The 16,465-nt window shown below is 36.8% G+C and overlaps 1 protein-coding gene across 6 annotated transcripts in view; it reads right to left on the reverse strand.

Annotated features, from left to right (window-relative positions):
- MET (MET proto-oncogene, receptor tyrosine kinase) overlaps positions 1 to 16,465 on the reverse strand; it is a 116,404-nt gene that overhangs the window by 11,156 nt on the left and 88,783 nt on the right. For 5 of the 6 annotated variants that reach the window (XM_011372386.2, XM_011372390.2, XM_011372389.2 and 2 more), the window contains 8 exons: positions 12,575 to 12,721; positions 10,713 to 10,869; positions 10,376 to 10,516; positions 7,353 to 7,583; positions 5,339 to 5,419; positions 3,299 to 3,480; positions 1,367 to 1,476; positions 3 to 168 (listed from right to left, as the gene is read on the reverse strand). In XM_011372386.2, coding sequence (XP_011370688.1) covers positions 3 to 168; positions 1,367 to 1,476; positions 3,299 to 3,480; positions 5,339 to 5,419; positions 7,353 to 7,583; positions 10,376 to 10,516; positions 10,713 to 10,869; positions 12,575 to 12,721 — 1,215 coding nt within the window. The remainder of the gene's footprint in view (positions 1 to 2; positions 169 to 1,366; positions 1,477 to 3,298; positions 3,481 to 5,338; positions 5,420 to 7,352; positions 7,584 to 10,375; positions 10,517 to 10,712; positions 10,870 to 12,574; positions 12,722 to 16,465) is intronic. The other variant, XM_011372392.2, reaches the window with a different exon arrangement.

Consider the following 16,465-nt stretch of genomic DNA (forward strand, 5'->3'; position numbering starts at 1 on the left):
ACCACATCTGACTTGGTGGTAAACTTCTGAGTTTGCAGACTCTCTAAGGCCATCCACTTCACTGGCAGTTTTGCACCTGTTTTGTTGTGTACACTGTAGTATTCTTTATCATACATGTCTCTGGCAAGACCAAAATCAGCAACCTTGACAGTGAATTTTTCATCCAGCCTACAGAAAGGATAAAAATTATTACTGGTGGCTGAAATAGAATAATTTACAGTGATGCTGCATACCTATAGATTAGAACAAATGACTTCAGTATTTGAAATCCATAAATCCATAACTTCTGCAGAGAGGGCTTCCTCTGGTCTCAATTGACTAACACTAAATTACAATGAAATTCTTTAATAAAAATGCTTAACATTTACATTACAAATTCAACAGGCCAAGGAAAGAGATCATGAATGATGTGGCACAAGAAAATTCATTTGCTTTAGTAGATCTGGAGAAATAGTGACATTGGCTCCTCTCCCAGCTTTCCCTGGTTGCTAAGTCAAGTATGCCAGCTGACTAACCAAAGCAATTGCCAAGATTCACTTCTCGACTAATTAGCAATACTTAGTGTTATGGGGGAGACATGCCAGGGACTGTTATTTTACTTTTTCATTCTCAAATGGGCTAGGTTAGTACATAAAACTCATCTATTCCACCACTAAGGTAATACAGAAACAGAATACATATTAAAGCATCTAAGGACAACATCGAGGTTTTCCTACCTGAGGCTATGTATCCCTTTGTTTAAGCTGGCTTTTATGTTGTTACATTGACCAAAACCAAGGTAGGAAATTAATAGCACAGCTCTCATTCACACATACCGTAAGTCATGAATCAGTGCTACGCAAGGGAAAGCACTGGATCAATTACAAACTGTTGACTGCTGTATTACACAGCCCAGGCAGCCAGACACAAAGTTCTTTTGTATATTCATTCCCAAATACCATTTTTGGTAGGGCTCTTACAGGCTGACTTCAAATCCACTCTCGGGAAGTGACAATATGTTGGTATTTGTGTTACCAGCCCTCTCCTTTACATTGTAAAAGGCTGAAGATCAAATTCTACCTCCCAACACTAATGCAGTGTGAAACCGCAACATGGGGTGGGGCTACTTTTGGGAAGGAAAAAGGAAAACAAAAGCACACAACAGCTGTTAAGACCCCCCTTTTCAGAATCCCTTTTAAATTCTCCATTTGATAAAGCCCGAAAGCCACCTACATCTCCAGTGCTTACATATCTATTTAAAACTCTAATGTAAATAAAGAACTTTTGCAGAAGAGGAGAAAACGTCCTCACTAGCCTTAAACAGTAGGAAACAGATTCCTCTTTGTCACTGAATCTGGTTTGTGGGCAAAGAGATTCTTATACTTACATACAGTTTCTTGCAGCCAAGTCTCTGTGGACAAACTTTTTGCTTGCAAGATATTTCATGCCTTTGGCTACTTGAAGACCAAAGCCAATAAGATCTTTGACAGTTGGGTTCTGCAAAGGGAATTGGAAATGCATAAACTAAATATCGACTGTTGTAGCTAGGACCTCAGAATTCTGAAATGTTTGTAAGAATTGATCTTGTTTATAAGAATAACTTGTGCCCCGTTGATAACAGCAATTTCTTAAGTATCTACTGTTTGCAAAGCACCTGACTAGATGTTTTTATACATTTAGACTAATCCTTATACATTCTGTAAGGCAGTTTACAGAAGCTCCATTTTTCAGATGGGGACTTGGCGGTGTTTTAAAATGTAGGTTTTATTATTTAGGTATGTTGAGGCCCATTGATGGCAGAAGACTGCCATAAAAGATAGTTTGCTAAAATTCCCAAGAAGAGAGGGCTTGCCCTGCCATGCAAACCCACACAGGGAAGCACTGAAGCTGGGCAGGTCACAGAGAGAACCTTCACTGTGGTTTCTGTAGAAACAAATGGGTAAGGCAGAGTAAGCAGGTTTAGAATTGGCTAGTTTGAATGATTTCAGCTGCGAGCTTCAGGGTGTAGGGGCTGTCCCCTGCTGTCTGGTACTGACACTTCAGTGGTTAGGGCAAGGGAATAGTGACCTAGAATGTGAGAGCCCTTTAAAGGAGGCATTTGGGATCTGGGTTCTGTGTTCGTTGGTTTACATACTCTTCGAAAGTAAGGTGTATACCATCTCTGGGAATCTGCTAGTCCTGGGAAGGGCAGTCCCCCCAGAGCCAGCAAGGCCCCAGAAGTCAGAGCATCAGAAATACAGGGTTAATGCAGGAAGTTCAGAGAGAAATAAAACACCTCAAACCAGTCAGATGGTAAATGGTGGATTAGAATTTTAACCTAAACCTTGTAGGCTCCAAAGCTCACACTGTAGTGATGTCAACCATACCAGAAGCCCTCCTAGTGGTACTGAGCACCAGCTCACAACTCCAGGGCATGGTCCCACACGAAGATCAGGAAACCTCATTCTTCAGAAACTCCACCCATGAACTTGGGTGGACAGAGGAATGTCTTTAGTAACTGTAAGAACTATAACTGAAATTGCACAGATGTCACTGTGGCTAGCAGCTCTACCGACTCCCGGCCATCAGGAACAGGGTGTCTCTTCTTCAGCAGACACACTGGAGTTTGTGAGCCTAAGAGGCAGACAATGGGGACCCTGTAAGGAGGGCCACAGCTCTGCCTAACGCACACAGCATGTCGACAGGCCAGTTTTTTGCATTTTAAGATTTTCTTTAAGACACATCTGTATCAGTGGTTGTCATCAGAATGGGCTCCTTGAGTTATAAAACGCCATAGCACTGCATAATAAGATATTTCTATCATGCTTTAACTCTGGGCGAATGTGAATAACACCCTAGAGAAGGTAGCATATCCAACCAGATGAACTTATCAGGGTAATGACAGGAGTCAAAGCGGAAAAGTGGGATCTGTCAGGGCAACTTTGTGCTTTGTAAGGTAAATTCACCCTATCTGCAAACATTCACTGTCAGACAGTATTTTATTCTTTTGGCTGAATATAAAATATTACTTTACCATCCCAGAGCTTATTTCCTCTGAAAAACTGGCCCCGTGTTTTTGATCAAGAGTAAAGCTACTTCATTAACTCTCACAGGGGCCTGAACACAGAAGACAAGGAGGAGCCCGAGGCCATCTGTGACTTCAGTTTTGGGACTCCACCTTTCCTCTGGCTCTGGTCTGGCCTTCGCTTGCTCACCGTTTAGGTCCTGGCATAAATGTCAGCAAGAAAACTCTCACTTGCAGGAAACTGAGAATCTCTTTTGTAACCCTGAGCTGGCTTACAGTGAGTTCATCAGTTAGTAAGCTTGATAATATACTTACATGAGTCTCATTTCTAATGAAATTTCGAAGATCTCCATGTTTCATATAAGGTAGGACCACCAATGGGGACCCCTCACTTCGAAGGCAGATTCCCAAGAGTGAGAGGACATTGGGATGACTAAAATCTTTCATGATGATTCCTTCGGTCAGAAATTGAGAAACTTCTCCTATGTCAGTGATTCCTGAGAAATCCAGCATAGAGACATTGATTTCATTATGGAACAATGAATACTTTGTCATGTTCAGATAGGGAGATCAATGCAATGTAAAACCCTTAGGGCCCCATCTTGTCCTGATGCCTCATCCTCAGAGTGCTTTTTAACAGTACACCTGAGTGAATGATGTCACCCTTCACTGAACCTTCGAGTCACCATCTACACCTATTTTTATAAGAGAGAGTTTAGCAATCAATTTGTCTTGTTATAGAACAACAGTTCGTCTCATATAGAAAAAGGAGAGGAAATCCATTCATATAGTGATTGTACAGGGCGGGGGTTGACAATCTTTTTGTGAAGAGCCAGACAGTAAATATTTTTTGTCTTTATAGGCCACATAACTTCTGTTTCTGCAAATACTCAACTCTGCATTGTGATAAGTGGCTAAGTCTCAATGAACTTTTTTAAAGAAAACAGACAGCGGGCCACAGTTTTCTGATCCCTAAACTGTGAGGATTTGAAGACCAATGGTTGTTATATAACTAAGTAGACTTTTTTGGTTTCTAAGAATTTCTAATTATTTCCAGGATCCTGAGGGCTGGACACTAGTCAGCATTAATGAAGAGATAAAGCCTTTAATTTACTTATGTGACTAGTATCAGTGTCACTGATGCTATCCTTTTACAGATGCAACACATTCTGAAATCTGGAGGTCCATAGAGATCAACACACGCCAGGGACAGAGAAAGATTTCTTGGCATTAGACTTGTTCTTGGTACAACTGGCAGTGGTACTTTCTCATGAGGCAAACTGACTGACAATCATACTTAATCCATCACAGTTTGTTGTTAGGTTTTATATAAACTGTCCCTTTAATTACCTCATAGTCAGACTTCCAACAAAATCAGCCATATAGAACACTGCTCAGCTGTGTTCTATAGAACACTCTCACTGCTCAGGAGATTTAGGTGTAAAAATAGGATGAAATAGTTCTGACAATGATGCATCTTGCAGAATGAACTTTTACTTGGGCATTTAAAGCTTATTAATTCTAATATAAATTTTTAATATAGGTGGTTAACATTTTTCAGGACAGTGCAAATTATGAGCATAAATTTGGACATTTAGAAAAGGCAAGAACACTGACGTGACATGTGAGACCTGTCAGCAAAGGCGGAGGCAGGAAGAAAGACTGATTTATGGCTCAATTATGGCTTTGAGTCATCAGTAAAGTCTTAGTTTATGTTTGGAAGCATCCCCTATTTCTTAAACAGAGTATGCATTTCATTTTAAAAAGATTTTCTCAATAATTACTAAAATAAAATAAATGTTGTAGCATTAAAGGGGGAGAGGTTGAGTTTCACTTGTTTAGGAAATTCATTTATGTGGAATACCTTATTCCCCCAAAATGTGGATTAATGAGGTATTACCACGTTTTCAATTTTTCAAGTCTCTGCCAGCATATTTTTCTCCTGTTTGTGTTGTTTCACTTTTTATCTTTTTAATAGAAGTTGTGGTTAAATAATAATTATAGTAATGCCTCTGGGTAAAATGAGTCATTACTATTGTATGTGCCAACATACTCCCAATAGTTTCCACAAATGTCATTTGCAAAACAAATATTATAATCCAAATATAGTTAAATGATACTCAGCTCATCCAAGAGCCTCGTTTCTCCTATCTTCTAATTTATGAGGGCTCACAGGGATAATTTTTGAGGATATATTTCAGTAAGAATTTAGACCAAAATTTCAGGATTAGATCCATAATTGTAGCAGTAGGTGGTTTTTTTCCACAAGGAGAACTGTAAATCAACATTTTATTATGAACTATTAGTTTGCAAACCACAAAAGTATACTCCACTGTTAAGTAAAATGTAACTTACTATTCAATGATTTCACAGCACAGTGAATTTTCTTGTCGTCACTGTCCAACAAAGTCCCGTGATATACGCACCCAAAATGTCCTGCATGAAAGAGGGAACCTGGTTAGTGCTGCGTTACTTTTAATTAGTAATAATTATTTATTAAGCCTTTTATGTTCTTCATTTCTTTTTTTCTACATGACAAAAAAAGTACATTGTTTCTTCTACTTTTGATTAACAGTATCACTGTTACGTGTGTTTGTGAACATATGTAGATGTAATACATTTTACCCAAAGACATAACCAATGATTATTTAACACATGGTAAACAATTTAGATGATATAACTGTTAATAAAGCTAATATAATAAAATAGTCAACTGGTGAAAACAGAAGTAACATCTGCCTCATTAAAAAATTTATTATTTTTAAGGATCAAACAGTTAAATATGAAACTTTTAAATATGAAAATAAAGCTTTGCCCACATAAAAAATGCAATAAAATAAGCTCCCTATATTGCAAAAAACTGAAATGAAATAAAAATGTTAGCATTAGAAATAAGATTAGCATTATAGAATAAGGATTTCCCCCCTTAGTCACTAGTTAATATGTAATCCAGGTTGGCTGAAACTGAAAGAAAAATGCCTGAATGAAGCAAATTCACTCTGAGTCATTACATCCAGTTCTCTCCGGGTCTAGCCACATTGCTTTCCCAATAGCTGCCTTTCATCCAGTGGCAATAATTTTCCCCAGAAGTGCCAAACTCCTGATAGCTGTGTAAGTCATTCATTAATTAATTCATCTAGTTAGCCAAGACTCCCTGAGTGCCTAGCATGTGAGTGTCAGGCATTAGTCCACCCTCAACTAATGAAAAGATGGATAAAATAAACCCTATGCTCTCAAGGGCTCAAATTCTACTGGGGAAAACATATATAAATAATACTTAATGTTTATAGAATTATTAATGATTATTACTTCAGAAGAGAAACAACTCTCATTTTAGCACCTTTCATGACAAAAAATAAAAAATTCTAATTTTACAATGTGGAGAATTAGTACACAATTAGTGAGGCCACACACCCTAAAACTGGTGCACTTATTGGAATTTATAGGCCAGTAACAGAACTGTAGGTTACTTTAATGTGAAACATGTCATTAACTATGAAGCTGCTATTAGGGAAGGGGAGCAGGCTAAGGATTAAAATCTGCAGTACTTGCTAGAGGAATGTGTGGATACTTCCACAGGAAAATGGAAAGGCCTAGTGTTCATACAAGGCAAGTTGTCCCATTAGCTTCTTCTGCATCATTCTGGCAGATGCCTGTGCTTCTTCTTGCAGCATGTATTGAACAAAAGGGATCAGAGGCCATACGGTATTAAAGGTAAAAGCTTTTTAGAAAAAAGGGAAGAGTGGAGTTCATTTCCTGACTTCTGGTTGGTTTCTTTTCCTGATAACTATTTCCTCCAACACTGTGTATGCTAGCTATTATTGCTGCTCTTTCTGGCTTATTACAAATATTCATCCCTCTTTGTATAAAGAAATTGGAGTGCACTATAGAGATGATATATGTTGTCAGATCAGGAGAATGCTGTAAATTCCGTCTTCTGATGACATCCACCAGGGTACAAACTGCTATAAACTAGGACTTCACAAAGTTAGTCATTGTTTTCAGAGTAAAGAAAGACTGGGAGGAGATATGAATAAAAATATTGGAACATAAAAGAATGATGTTTTAGCAGGAAGTAAAAGGCATCCTTCAAGAAATTATAGTTGTCATTATGAAAAAGGTGAGGAAGGAATGTGATTTATTTCTAGTATGTCTGGGAGATTATCAAACTGGCTCCAGGTACAGGGGCAAATCCCTATGAGATATGATTTGCAGGCCTGTTTTTATGCAGAACAGAAATCGAGTGCACTTGTTATCAGTGCTCTGTCAGTTGCTTTTACCATTGTCTAAGTTCCTAATCTGCAAATGCAGAAGATAAAATGCTTACTGGAAAATCGTATTTAACAAAAAGCTGAGTGGAAATACTTACCTCTTCCTATGACTTCATTGAAATGCACAATCAGGCTACTAGGCCCAATCACTACGTGCTGGACTGCCTGAACCAGCTCTGGATTTAGAGCGCTGAGGTCAATGTGGACAGTATTTTGCAGTAATGGGCTGGATATATCAGAGTCCCCACCAGTTAGGATGGGGGATAGGTCCATCAGAGGATACTGCACTTGTCTGCATGATCTGTTCTGAGATGAGTTAGGAAACTGGTCTGCAAGATAAAGCAAAATTATTAGAAAACAATAGTAAAACTTCACTTAGTGTGGTCTGCAGCAGGGATAGCAAAGTGAAATAATAAAACCTGACATTTAAAATAAAAATAAAAATGATAGTTTTATCATTGAATAAGGTTAGGAAGAACCTTTACAAAGGAACTGGTTTGATAAAAATGGTAAGTTGGAAAAAAGTGTTGCCATACACACACATGTACACACACATACACACACAAATGTTTTTAAAAAATATTTATAGATTTTCTTTTAAATAGACTAAGCATTAACTTTGACAGCCTGTTTACTCTATTTCCTTAGACATTTCTCTTTTTATATATTACAAAAAGCCATGTTTGAGGTTTATTTTTAATATACTATATTTTTAAGAATGCGAAACACAAAAGTAGTCAGCCTAGCGTTTATTAATGGAATTAGTATTGCTCAAAACAAAGAAAAATATGCACAATGAAGTATTTTACACATATATGATTAGAAATATATGATGGTTAAAATTTCAGAACTGAAAAGTTTCACATTAGCAGTAAATTCTCCATTGTGTGATAATGACAGCAGATTTAGTGTTATGGCCATTTAGAGAAGGCAAATTAGAATGAGGTTAGTGTGCCATCCCCATTGCTTAGTTGAGGGCACTTGCAAAGGGATCAGCATTCTTTATAAATTGATCTTTACAACCAAAGCCCTGTAAGAGCCTCAGGCAAGGTCCTCTTCTGCAAAGTGAATTTTTATTTTTTATTTTTTTTCATTTTAAGGGTAAGGAATTGTGGAGTTGAGAATAAATTTCTTAATGCCAAATAGAACAGAGAAGCCACCAGTTGCTTTCCCTTTTCCACTGGGAATCCATACATGTTAGAGAGAAGGCATCATGTCTGCAGCAACAGACCTGAAGATAAACCAGGCAGTGTAGGACAATATTAGCATATAGGGAAAAGGGAGAGGGTTATGTGGGGGATCCCCACTAGTACCATTTGTTTGCAAATGAGCAGGAAAATCAGAGTTTGAGACACGGGCATAAAAAGAAAGTTGATAGTACCCTGACTATTCCAAACCCTTCTTAAGCATTTTTAGTATTTTCTGCATTGGACAGTTTCATTAATAACAAAATCAATTTGGCCGCAGAAGTAAATCTCAATAGTGGTTCAGAAAAGCTGCAGGGCCACCTATAGTTACGGTAATCACTATCTGGACATGAGAGAGATGCAACCTTAAAGGAAGGATGTAGAATATCAGGAGAATACTTGAAACACTGGATGTAGAAGAGGGCCTAGCTGGCTGCCTGTTCCTTTAATCCCAGAAACGAATTCTTCAAACTCTTCCCACAGGAGGGAAATGTAAATGAGCCTCTATAAACTCAGTTCCTTCACCTTCACTTCCCAAACCTTTGCTCCTGGAGGTGGGGAGATGGAGGGAAATCCTTGGTGAGATGGGGTAAAAAGTCTTCTGGCATAGAAATTCTACTGGTCCTTGGGTTAAGCTCAGACATGTGCACAAACCATTTAAACCGTTAACGTGTGATTCTGGTATAACACTAGAGTATTCTGAGACTGCATGAAAGACTGATGAGGAGGCTGTCCCCAGCAGATAGAGAAAACCTCTGTAGTTGCTTCTTCATTAGGTGCTGGCTGTGCATTTCTTTTTTTCCCTCTGGGTGAGCTGTTTTTGACTATTTTACTTTTCCACATCTCCTAGGAGCAGGTTCAATGTAGGAAAGAGGAACTCAAACTTCTTAGCAATGACGATAGGGGTTTGGTGAGTAATGAGGTTAAAAGAAGATTAAGTAAGCGTAAAACAAATTTGTGAATTTTAATGATCTCAGATTAGAGCTATTAAATGTGAATATAGATAATAAAAGCTGTAAATTTCAAAAGTGTAAACTGGATTTGATTTGTTCATGTTGTTAAGGGCATGAATTTTTAAAGGCGAATGGAGTCAGGTGGGCAAAGACAATATTTATGTGTATCTCTATTGAACTAATATAAACTTCAAAAAATAAGAGGCAGCAAGTGTTAAAAAAAAGTTAAAATGTTACGTGCCTCTTTGCTTTTGCACTTATTTTGAAGAACAACTTCTAAGTTTTCCAGTATCCTCAACTGTCTGTGACTCATTTTATTTGTCCAATGGTAAATATTCAACCAGGGAAATGCTTGTATTTGACTCACGTCCTGTAACTTCTAAAGATAATGGAACAGATATAATGTAGACATTTTGGTTTTACCAGGAGATTTTAAATAAAACGATGTGAAATGCTCTGGTTAACCTGACCATTATTAGGCCTAGTGTTTTGCAAAGCAGATGATGCTAACCTCTTCTTTTAAAATAGCATTACTGGGTAAGACTCAAAATATATTAAAGTCCTGGAATGCTGTGGGTAAAAGGCTGTGTATTAACAGTTCATTGAGAATCCTTCAAAGGAGTCCTAAAGGTATAATTTAAATGTTTGAGGATCAACATTCTGAGATAAAAAAATGTAGCAGTGCCAACTTATATTTAAATAAACATAAGTTTTGTATCTTAACTCTTCTTGGGTTGTTAAAGAGAGCATCACATTTTTTAAAGACTCTAAAAATCTAATTAATATATGAATGAGTTCATTTAAAAATAAGAACCCTGTAATCTTGTGTCAATTTAAGTACTTCTTTGGCCAAAAAAGAGGTAAATACTTCTTTAATATTTTTATAAAAATATAAATGCAAAGTAAAAAAATAAACATCAATGCCACAACCCACTGAGGTATATGTATGGGTATTTCTCAGAACAATAAACTGAAATATACCTTCTGGAAAAGTAGCTCGGTAGTCTACAGATTCATTTGAAACCATTTCTGTAGTTGGGCTTACACTTCGGGCACTTACAAGCCTATCCAAATGAGGAGTGTATACTCTTGCATCATAGCGAACTAATTCACTGCCCAGATCTTAAAACAGAGAGAGAGAAAGAGCTCGTTAAAGACTTGGCTATCACGGGTCCCAGCAGACCTTGACCGAGGGACAAGAATTCATGGGTTTTATGGATTGCACATATGACAGCGCACATGAATTTACGACAATTTTAAACTGTAATGATTGTATTCTTAAAGTAATTCCTTAAAACAAACAATTAAAAAATTGTACCTTTAATTTGCTTTCTCCTTTTCAGCCACAGGAAAAGCCCAAGTAATAATAAGAGTATTATTGATATTGAGACAACACCAACAATCAATCCTGTGAAATTCTGATCTGGTTGAACTATAACTTTTCCAAGGACAGTTGAAGAAACTGCTTGCTTCCACTAAAAATGACAAAGAAAGCCAGAATTTAGCTGGCTATTTTAGGTAGATATAAAATACACTGCACAGGTTGAATCAGTCTCTCTGGGCCCAAAATACCATCTGGTTATTACTGTTCTAATAGTGGCATGATTGCCTTCAGAGTAATAAGACACTTCTCAATTCTGCTTCAGTGTTGGAATAATTAGGGGCTACTGATATCTGAAGTACTTACATGATACTCAGCTGTTTGTGCTTGTAACTAGGTATTAGTGAAAAAAAAAGACATAAAAAACAGTCTCTGATCTCGAGGAACTTAAGTATAGAAGTGGAGACAAATACATAAACAGATAATTATAATACAATGTGATATGTCCCATAAATGGTAAGAAACACAGACAATAGGGCATAAATTCTGTCCGGAGGGTAGGATAGAGGCCAAAGGAAAATTCCTATAAGAAGCAAATAATCATATTATTATGGGTTAAAAAGATCTCAAAATATTTTAATTTCAGTTTTGATACACAGAAGAAATCTTTGAGGCCCCTTCCAGCTCTCACATGGCATAATTTTGAGGATTTATAGTCCTTCTGAATTCCAAATTCTGATCTCATAATTTGGCCATAAATTTTCCAATTTTTTTGTAGTTTTCCATTTCATAACTTTTTAGAAGACTTCATGAAACCTTTAAAAAGCACTAATTCTTGGATAAACAAAATGTGATATATCTATACAATGGAATATTCGGCCTTAAGAAGTAATGAAGTTCTGACACATACTACAATATGGATAAACCTTGAAAACATGGTAAGTAAAATAAGCCAGACATATAAAAAACACATATAAATATTATATGATTCCACTATGTGAAATATCTAGGCTAGGCATATTCATAAAGACAGAAAGTAGATGAGAGGCTACCGGGGGCTGGAGAGAGGAGGGAATGTGACAGTACTGCTTAATGGTTTCAGAGTTTTGTTTGGAGTGATAAAAAAGTTTTAGATTTAGATAGTGGTGATAATTGCACAACATTGTGAATGTAATTAATGCTATTGAATTGTTCATTAAAAAATAGTTAAAATGGTAAATTTTATGTGATATGCATTTTACCACAAATTAAAAAAAACAATAATGTAATATACCCCAAACCAGTGAACTGTACATTTTTAATGTGTTAATTGTGTGGTATGTGAGTTAATTTCAATAAAGCTCTTCAAGAAAAAAAAAAAGAATGAAAAAAAATCACTCACTCAAGTTATCTGATTTAGCTATCTACATGAAGAAGTTATTGTAAAATAGTTTAATTTCTATTTTACTTTGTTCAGTGTATACATATTCTTTTACTTCTGAGGTCCATACATTTGAGATCACTGTAGAGGGCAGCAGTATGTTGGCTCTGGCCTCTTGGGGTGGTATGAGGTAGAGGAAGGGGCAATCTTGAATGTGTCCTCACCCCTCCTGAGAATTATAGCAAATTTTGGCAAGAGTGAGGCACGATGGTGAGGGAGTGTAGCTAGGAAGGACTTTTGAGATCTATCCTCTCAAGTTTGGGAAGGAGACAGTGAACCAAAAACTCACTATTTCTAAAATAACAACTAAGAATCAAGGCTGAGCTGATGAGCCAAAGCCAACACACAAATGAGCTTTAATGATTTATTTAAAGCCTGCAAGTGACATAATTACACTGGCATCTTTATTTACATTATAAGAGGAATGCAGGAATCCCACCTCTATATTTAGCTCGCTGTTCAATTTCAGCAGGTCATTGGGGACTGTACATAAAACAGCTTCAGAATGTGAGTATATATTCTCACAGCTCTTATTTCCAACTTTTAACACTTCACCTTTAACTGCTTCAGGGTCAATGTCATTTCCCTGGAAGAAAAAAAAAGAGGTTGTTAACACTTCATAGTTTTGCAGGAATGTTAACAATTGTGAAGGAATATAAATATATTGCAAACACAGGCCATGTTGTTTGCCAAGGCACATGACAGTCAGTTTATGATACTCATTTTCATGGGAATTTAGATGGTTGAAAGAGAGCATGACCATTTCAGGGCACTAATTAGTCAGGAATCACAGCATATAGCTTTTCCATCAAAATGGATTTAAGAGAAAAGGAAAGAGAGTCTTGGTCACATTCTAACATCGAATGACCCCTTACCCATAATCACCTTATTAATGTTTCAGCAGGTATTGATGGTTGGCAAAAAAGGAAGCGATTTAGAGATTTAGTTGTGCTGCCTATCGCTGCCTACTGCAGGAAACTCAGCTTTGGCTTCACTTTTAGAATCATGACAGTCTTACAAAATACTGATGCCTGGGTCCCATCTCCAGAGATTCTGGTTTAATTTATCTATGTTAACACATTCCTTTTGTGTTTAAGTGGGGCAGTTTCTTTTCATCCCTCTCGCACAGTTAAATCCTATACATAAAATGAATTCATTTTTAAAGAAATTCCTGTAAGATGCCATGTGACCCTTGTTATAAATTGAGGGCATGATTACATTATTTTGAAGATTTAAAAAAATTATTCAGTTTGATATACTTAGTTAACTGGTTACCATTAGGCATTTATGAAATATTAATGTTTTATTGAAGAAAGCAATAATTAGCCTTGGGAGAGAAGTGAAAATGGGAACAATTTCTCATATCAACACTTAATGAGTACAGTTATTTATTAAAAAGCCATTATTTGGAGGAAAGATTTATTAAAACACACTACTACTTTTCTTATGGACGAAAAGCAGCCAGTAATAACTGCGGCACTGCTACTTTGTTTTAAATGATCTTTAACACTTGGCAAACCGCTTTTATATACATTGTCTCACATGGATCTTAATAGACTGGTAGGTCAGATGTGATTCTGGGGAAAAGAGCTGGAAGAAAACGCTTCTTTCTAACATGAATCTGGAGTTCAAGAAAAAATAGATATGGACAAACCCTATCCTTATGATATTTCTAGAGGCAGTATGTGTACTCCATTGAATCAGGTCAGCCACACAGGGCAATTCAACATAGAAGCACATAAATCTGATAGGTCACTTTGGGGCTTCAAATGACAACTTGTTGGTTAGGTCTGAGGAGGGCCAAGGCACTCACTCACATATTGGAGGGAATTCAGGAAATGACAAAGAGATTAAAGAGCTGGAGGGCTTGATTTATGAGGGAATGACTACAATGTGTCCTGCTTGCTTAGATAATAACAAAAGATGGGGGAAGGGGTAGACATTCTGCATTTACATTCCCAAGACTCCTTCTAGGCTTAGGGTCTCCTGGATATGGCATAAAGCCTTCTCTAAAACAAAAGCAGATCACAGAGCCATCTAACTGAACTCCTTTTCATTTGTGCCTACCAAGGAACACATGATAAGCAGTGACTAACAGAAGAGATTACTATCTGCTTTGTATGTTTAGTAATTATATTAAAGAGCTACTGGCAGCCCACTGCTACTATATAACAGAGGGGCCTGAGTCAGAAAAAATATAAATGAAATATAGGCTACTTTTTATCATTTAAAATAAACATAGCTTTATGGAGCTGTGGAGAAAAAGGTATATGTTTAATACTTTTATGTACCTTTTCATCATTTAAGTATTATTAAATAGAAGAAAATATTTATAAAATTGGCTCAGTTCTTCAGTCACTGAGATGGCAATTATATCAGTTTTGAAATAAAGCAACACAGAAGAAACTTTCTGGTCTTTCATCCCTTATACACACAGAGCAATTTAGAGGTATAATTATTTCATTTTATCCTGTAAAGACACCCTCCTAAGGCAGGTATCATTGCTTTTCCTGCTTTACACATTGAGAAATAAGGTTCAAGACAGGACTTGGTCATAAAGCAAATTAAATTCCATTTGATACAAAATCTCCCTACCATCTACTTTGTGTCAGACACATTCTTTTTTACTGAGAACATTATAAAGATGAATAAGAGTTGCTTCCTCTCACTGTAATGTTAAAATGAATACCTTTCTAAAGTAAAAACTAATTACTCCCAATGTATCATATCAGGATGTTCCTTGTTCCCCCTCCTCCCTAACTCTGGTCAGGTGTTACACATGTTTCTGTCTAGGACTCAGGCTCAGGGATCCATGTTTGAGCTGGTTACAGAACACAGCAGGTGGGAATGGAAATGGGTAGGATTTGAAAAATTGGCATTATAAAGAAAGGGTCTTACAAGTTTTCATACATTGAGGTGGCCACAAGACTGAGTCTGGGACAGTCAGCTAAGGTAGTGAGTGAGGTACAAGTTGGTAGCAGGAACTCAGCCAGGCAACAGTCCAGGAAGGTTGGCAGCAGAAAATCAGTGAATTAGTGGTGGTGGTTCAGCAGGAGATTTGTACTTTATCCAGAGGATGTGATTCCCTCAGGTTAGGAAGCAGACTGAAGAACCTTTACAGAAAGCTTCAAAACTGAGTTTATAGGATGTTAATAGGTATTTGGGGGAAAAGTTCTCCAGGTAATTTGAGAAAAGCTAGATGAACCAAAATTAAACTGGATCCTTCACTGGCTGCCTGGGGCACTGGGAGACCACAGATACTGTCTACATACCACAGAGGATGGTTTTTAAAAAAATAATTTTAAGTTTTTTAAATTAGAGTTGTCATACAATATTGTATTAGTTTCAGGTGTACAACATAGTGATTAGATGTTTATAATAACTTACAAAGTAATAACTCCAATAAACCTAGTACTTATTTGACACCATACAGAGTTATTACAATATTATTGATTATATTCCCTATGCTATACTTTACATCCTCATGACTATTTTCTAACTACCATTTTGTACTTCTTAAGCCCTTCCTCCTTTTCACCCATCCCTTCAACACCCACTCCCATCTGGCAACCATCAAAATGTTCTCTTTATCTATGAGTTTGTTTTTGTTTCTTTAGTTCATTTATTTTGTTCTTTAGATTCCATATGTAAGTGAAATCACACGACATATATCTTGACTCACTCCACTCGGTACAATATACTCTAAGTCCATTCATTTTATTGCAAATGTCAAGATTTCATTCTTTTTTGATGGCTGAGTAATATACCATTATACATATATACCCTCTCTTCTTCATTCATTCATCCATGGTGGACATGCAGGTTGCCTCCATATCTTGACTACTGTATATAATGTTGCAATGAACATATGAATACACATGTCTCTTCGAGGTAGTGTTTTGGGTTATTTTGGATAAATAACCAGAAATGAGATAGCTGGGTCCTTCTTTGTCTTTTGTTATAGTCTTTGTTTTAAAGTCTATTCTGTCTGGTATAAGTATTGCTACCCCATCTTTTCTTTCCTTTTCCATTTCCATGAAATATCTTTTTCCATCCCTTTACTTTCAGTCTGTGCGTGTCTTTCAATCTGAAGTGAGTCTCTTATACACAGCATATGTAAGGGTCTTGTTTTCTTATCCATTCAGCCGCCCTACGTCTTTTGATTAGAGAGTTTACATTTAAAGTAATTGTTGACAGATATATAATTATTGCCATTTTAGTGTGTGTGTGTGTGTGTGTGTGTAAGTGTGTATTTAATCTTTCTTCTTCTCCTTCTCCTCCTTCTCCTCCTCCTCCTCCTCGTCCTCGTCCTCCTCCTCCTCCTCCTCCT

Source organism: Pteropus vampyrus, unplaced genomic scaffold, assembly GCF_000151845.1.
Source record: "Pteropus vampyrus isolate Shadow unplaced genomic scaffold, Pvam_2.0 Scaffold206, whole genome shotgun sequence".
Classification (NCBI taxonomy): domain Eukaryota; kingdom Metazoa; phylum Chordata; class Mammalia; order Chiroptera; family Pteropodidae; genus Pteropus; species Pteropus vampyrus.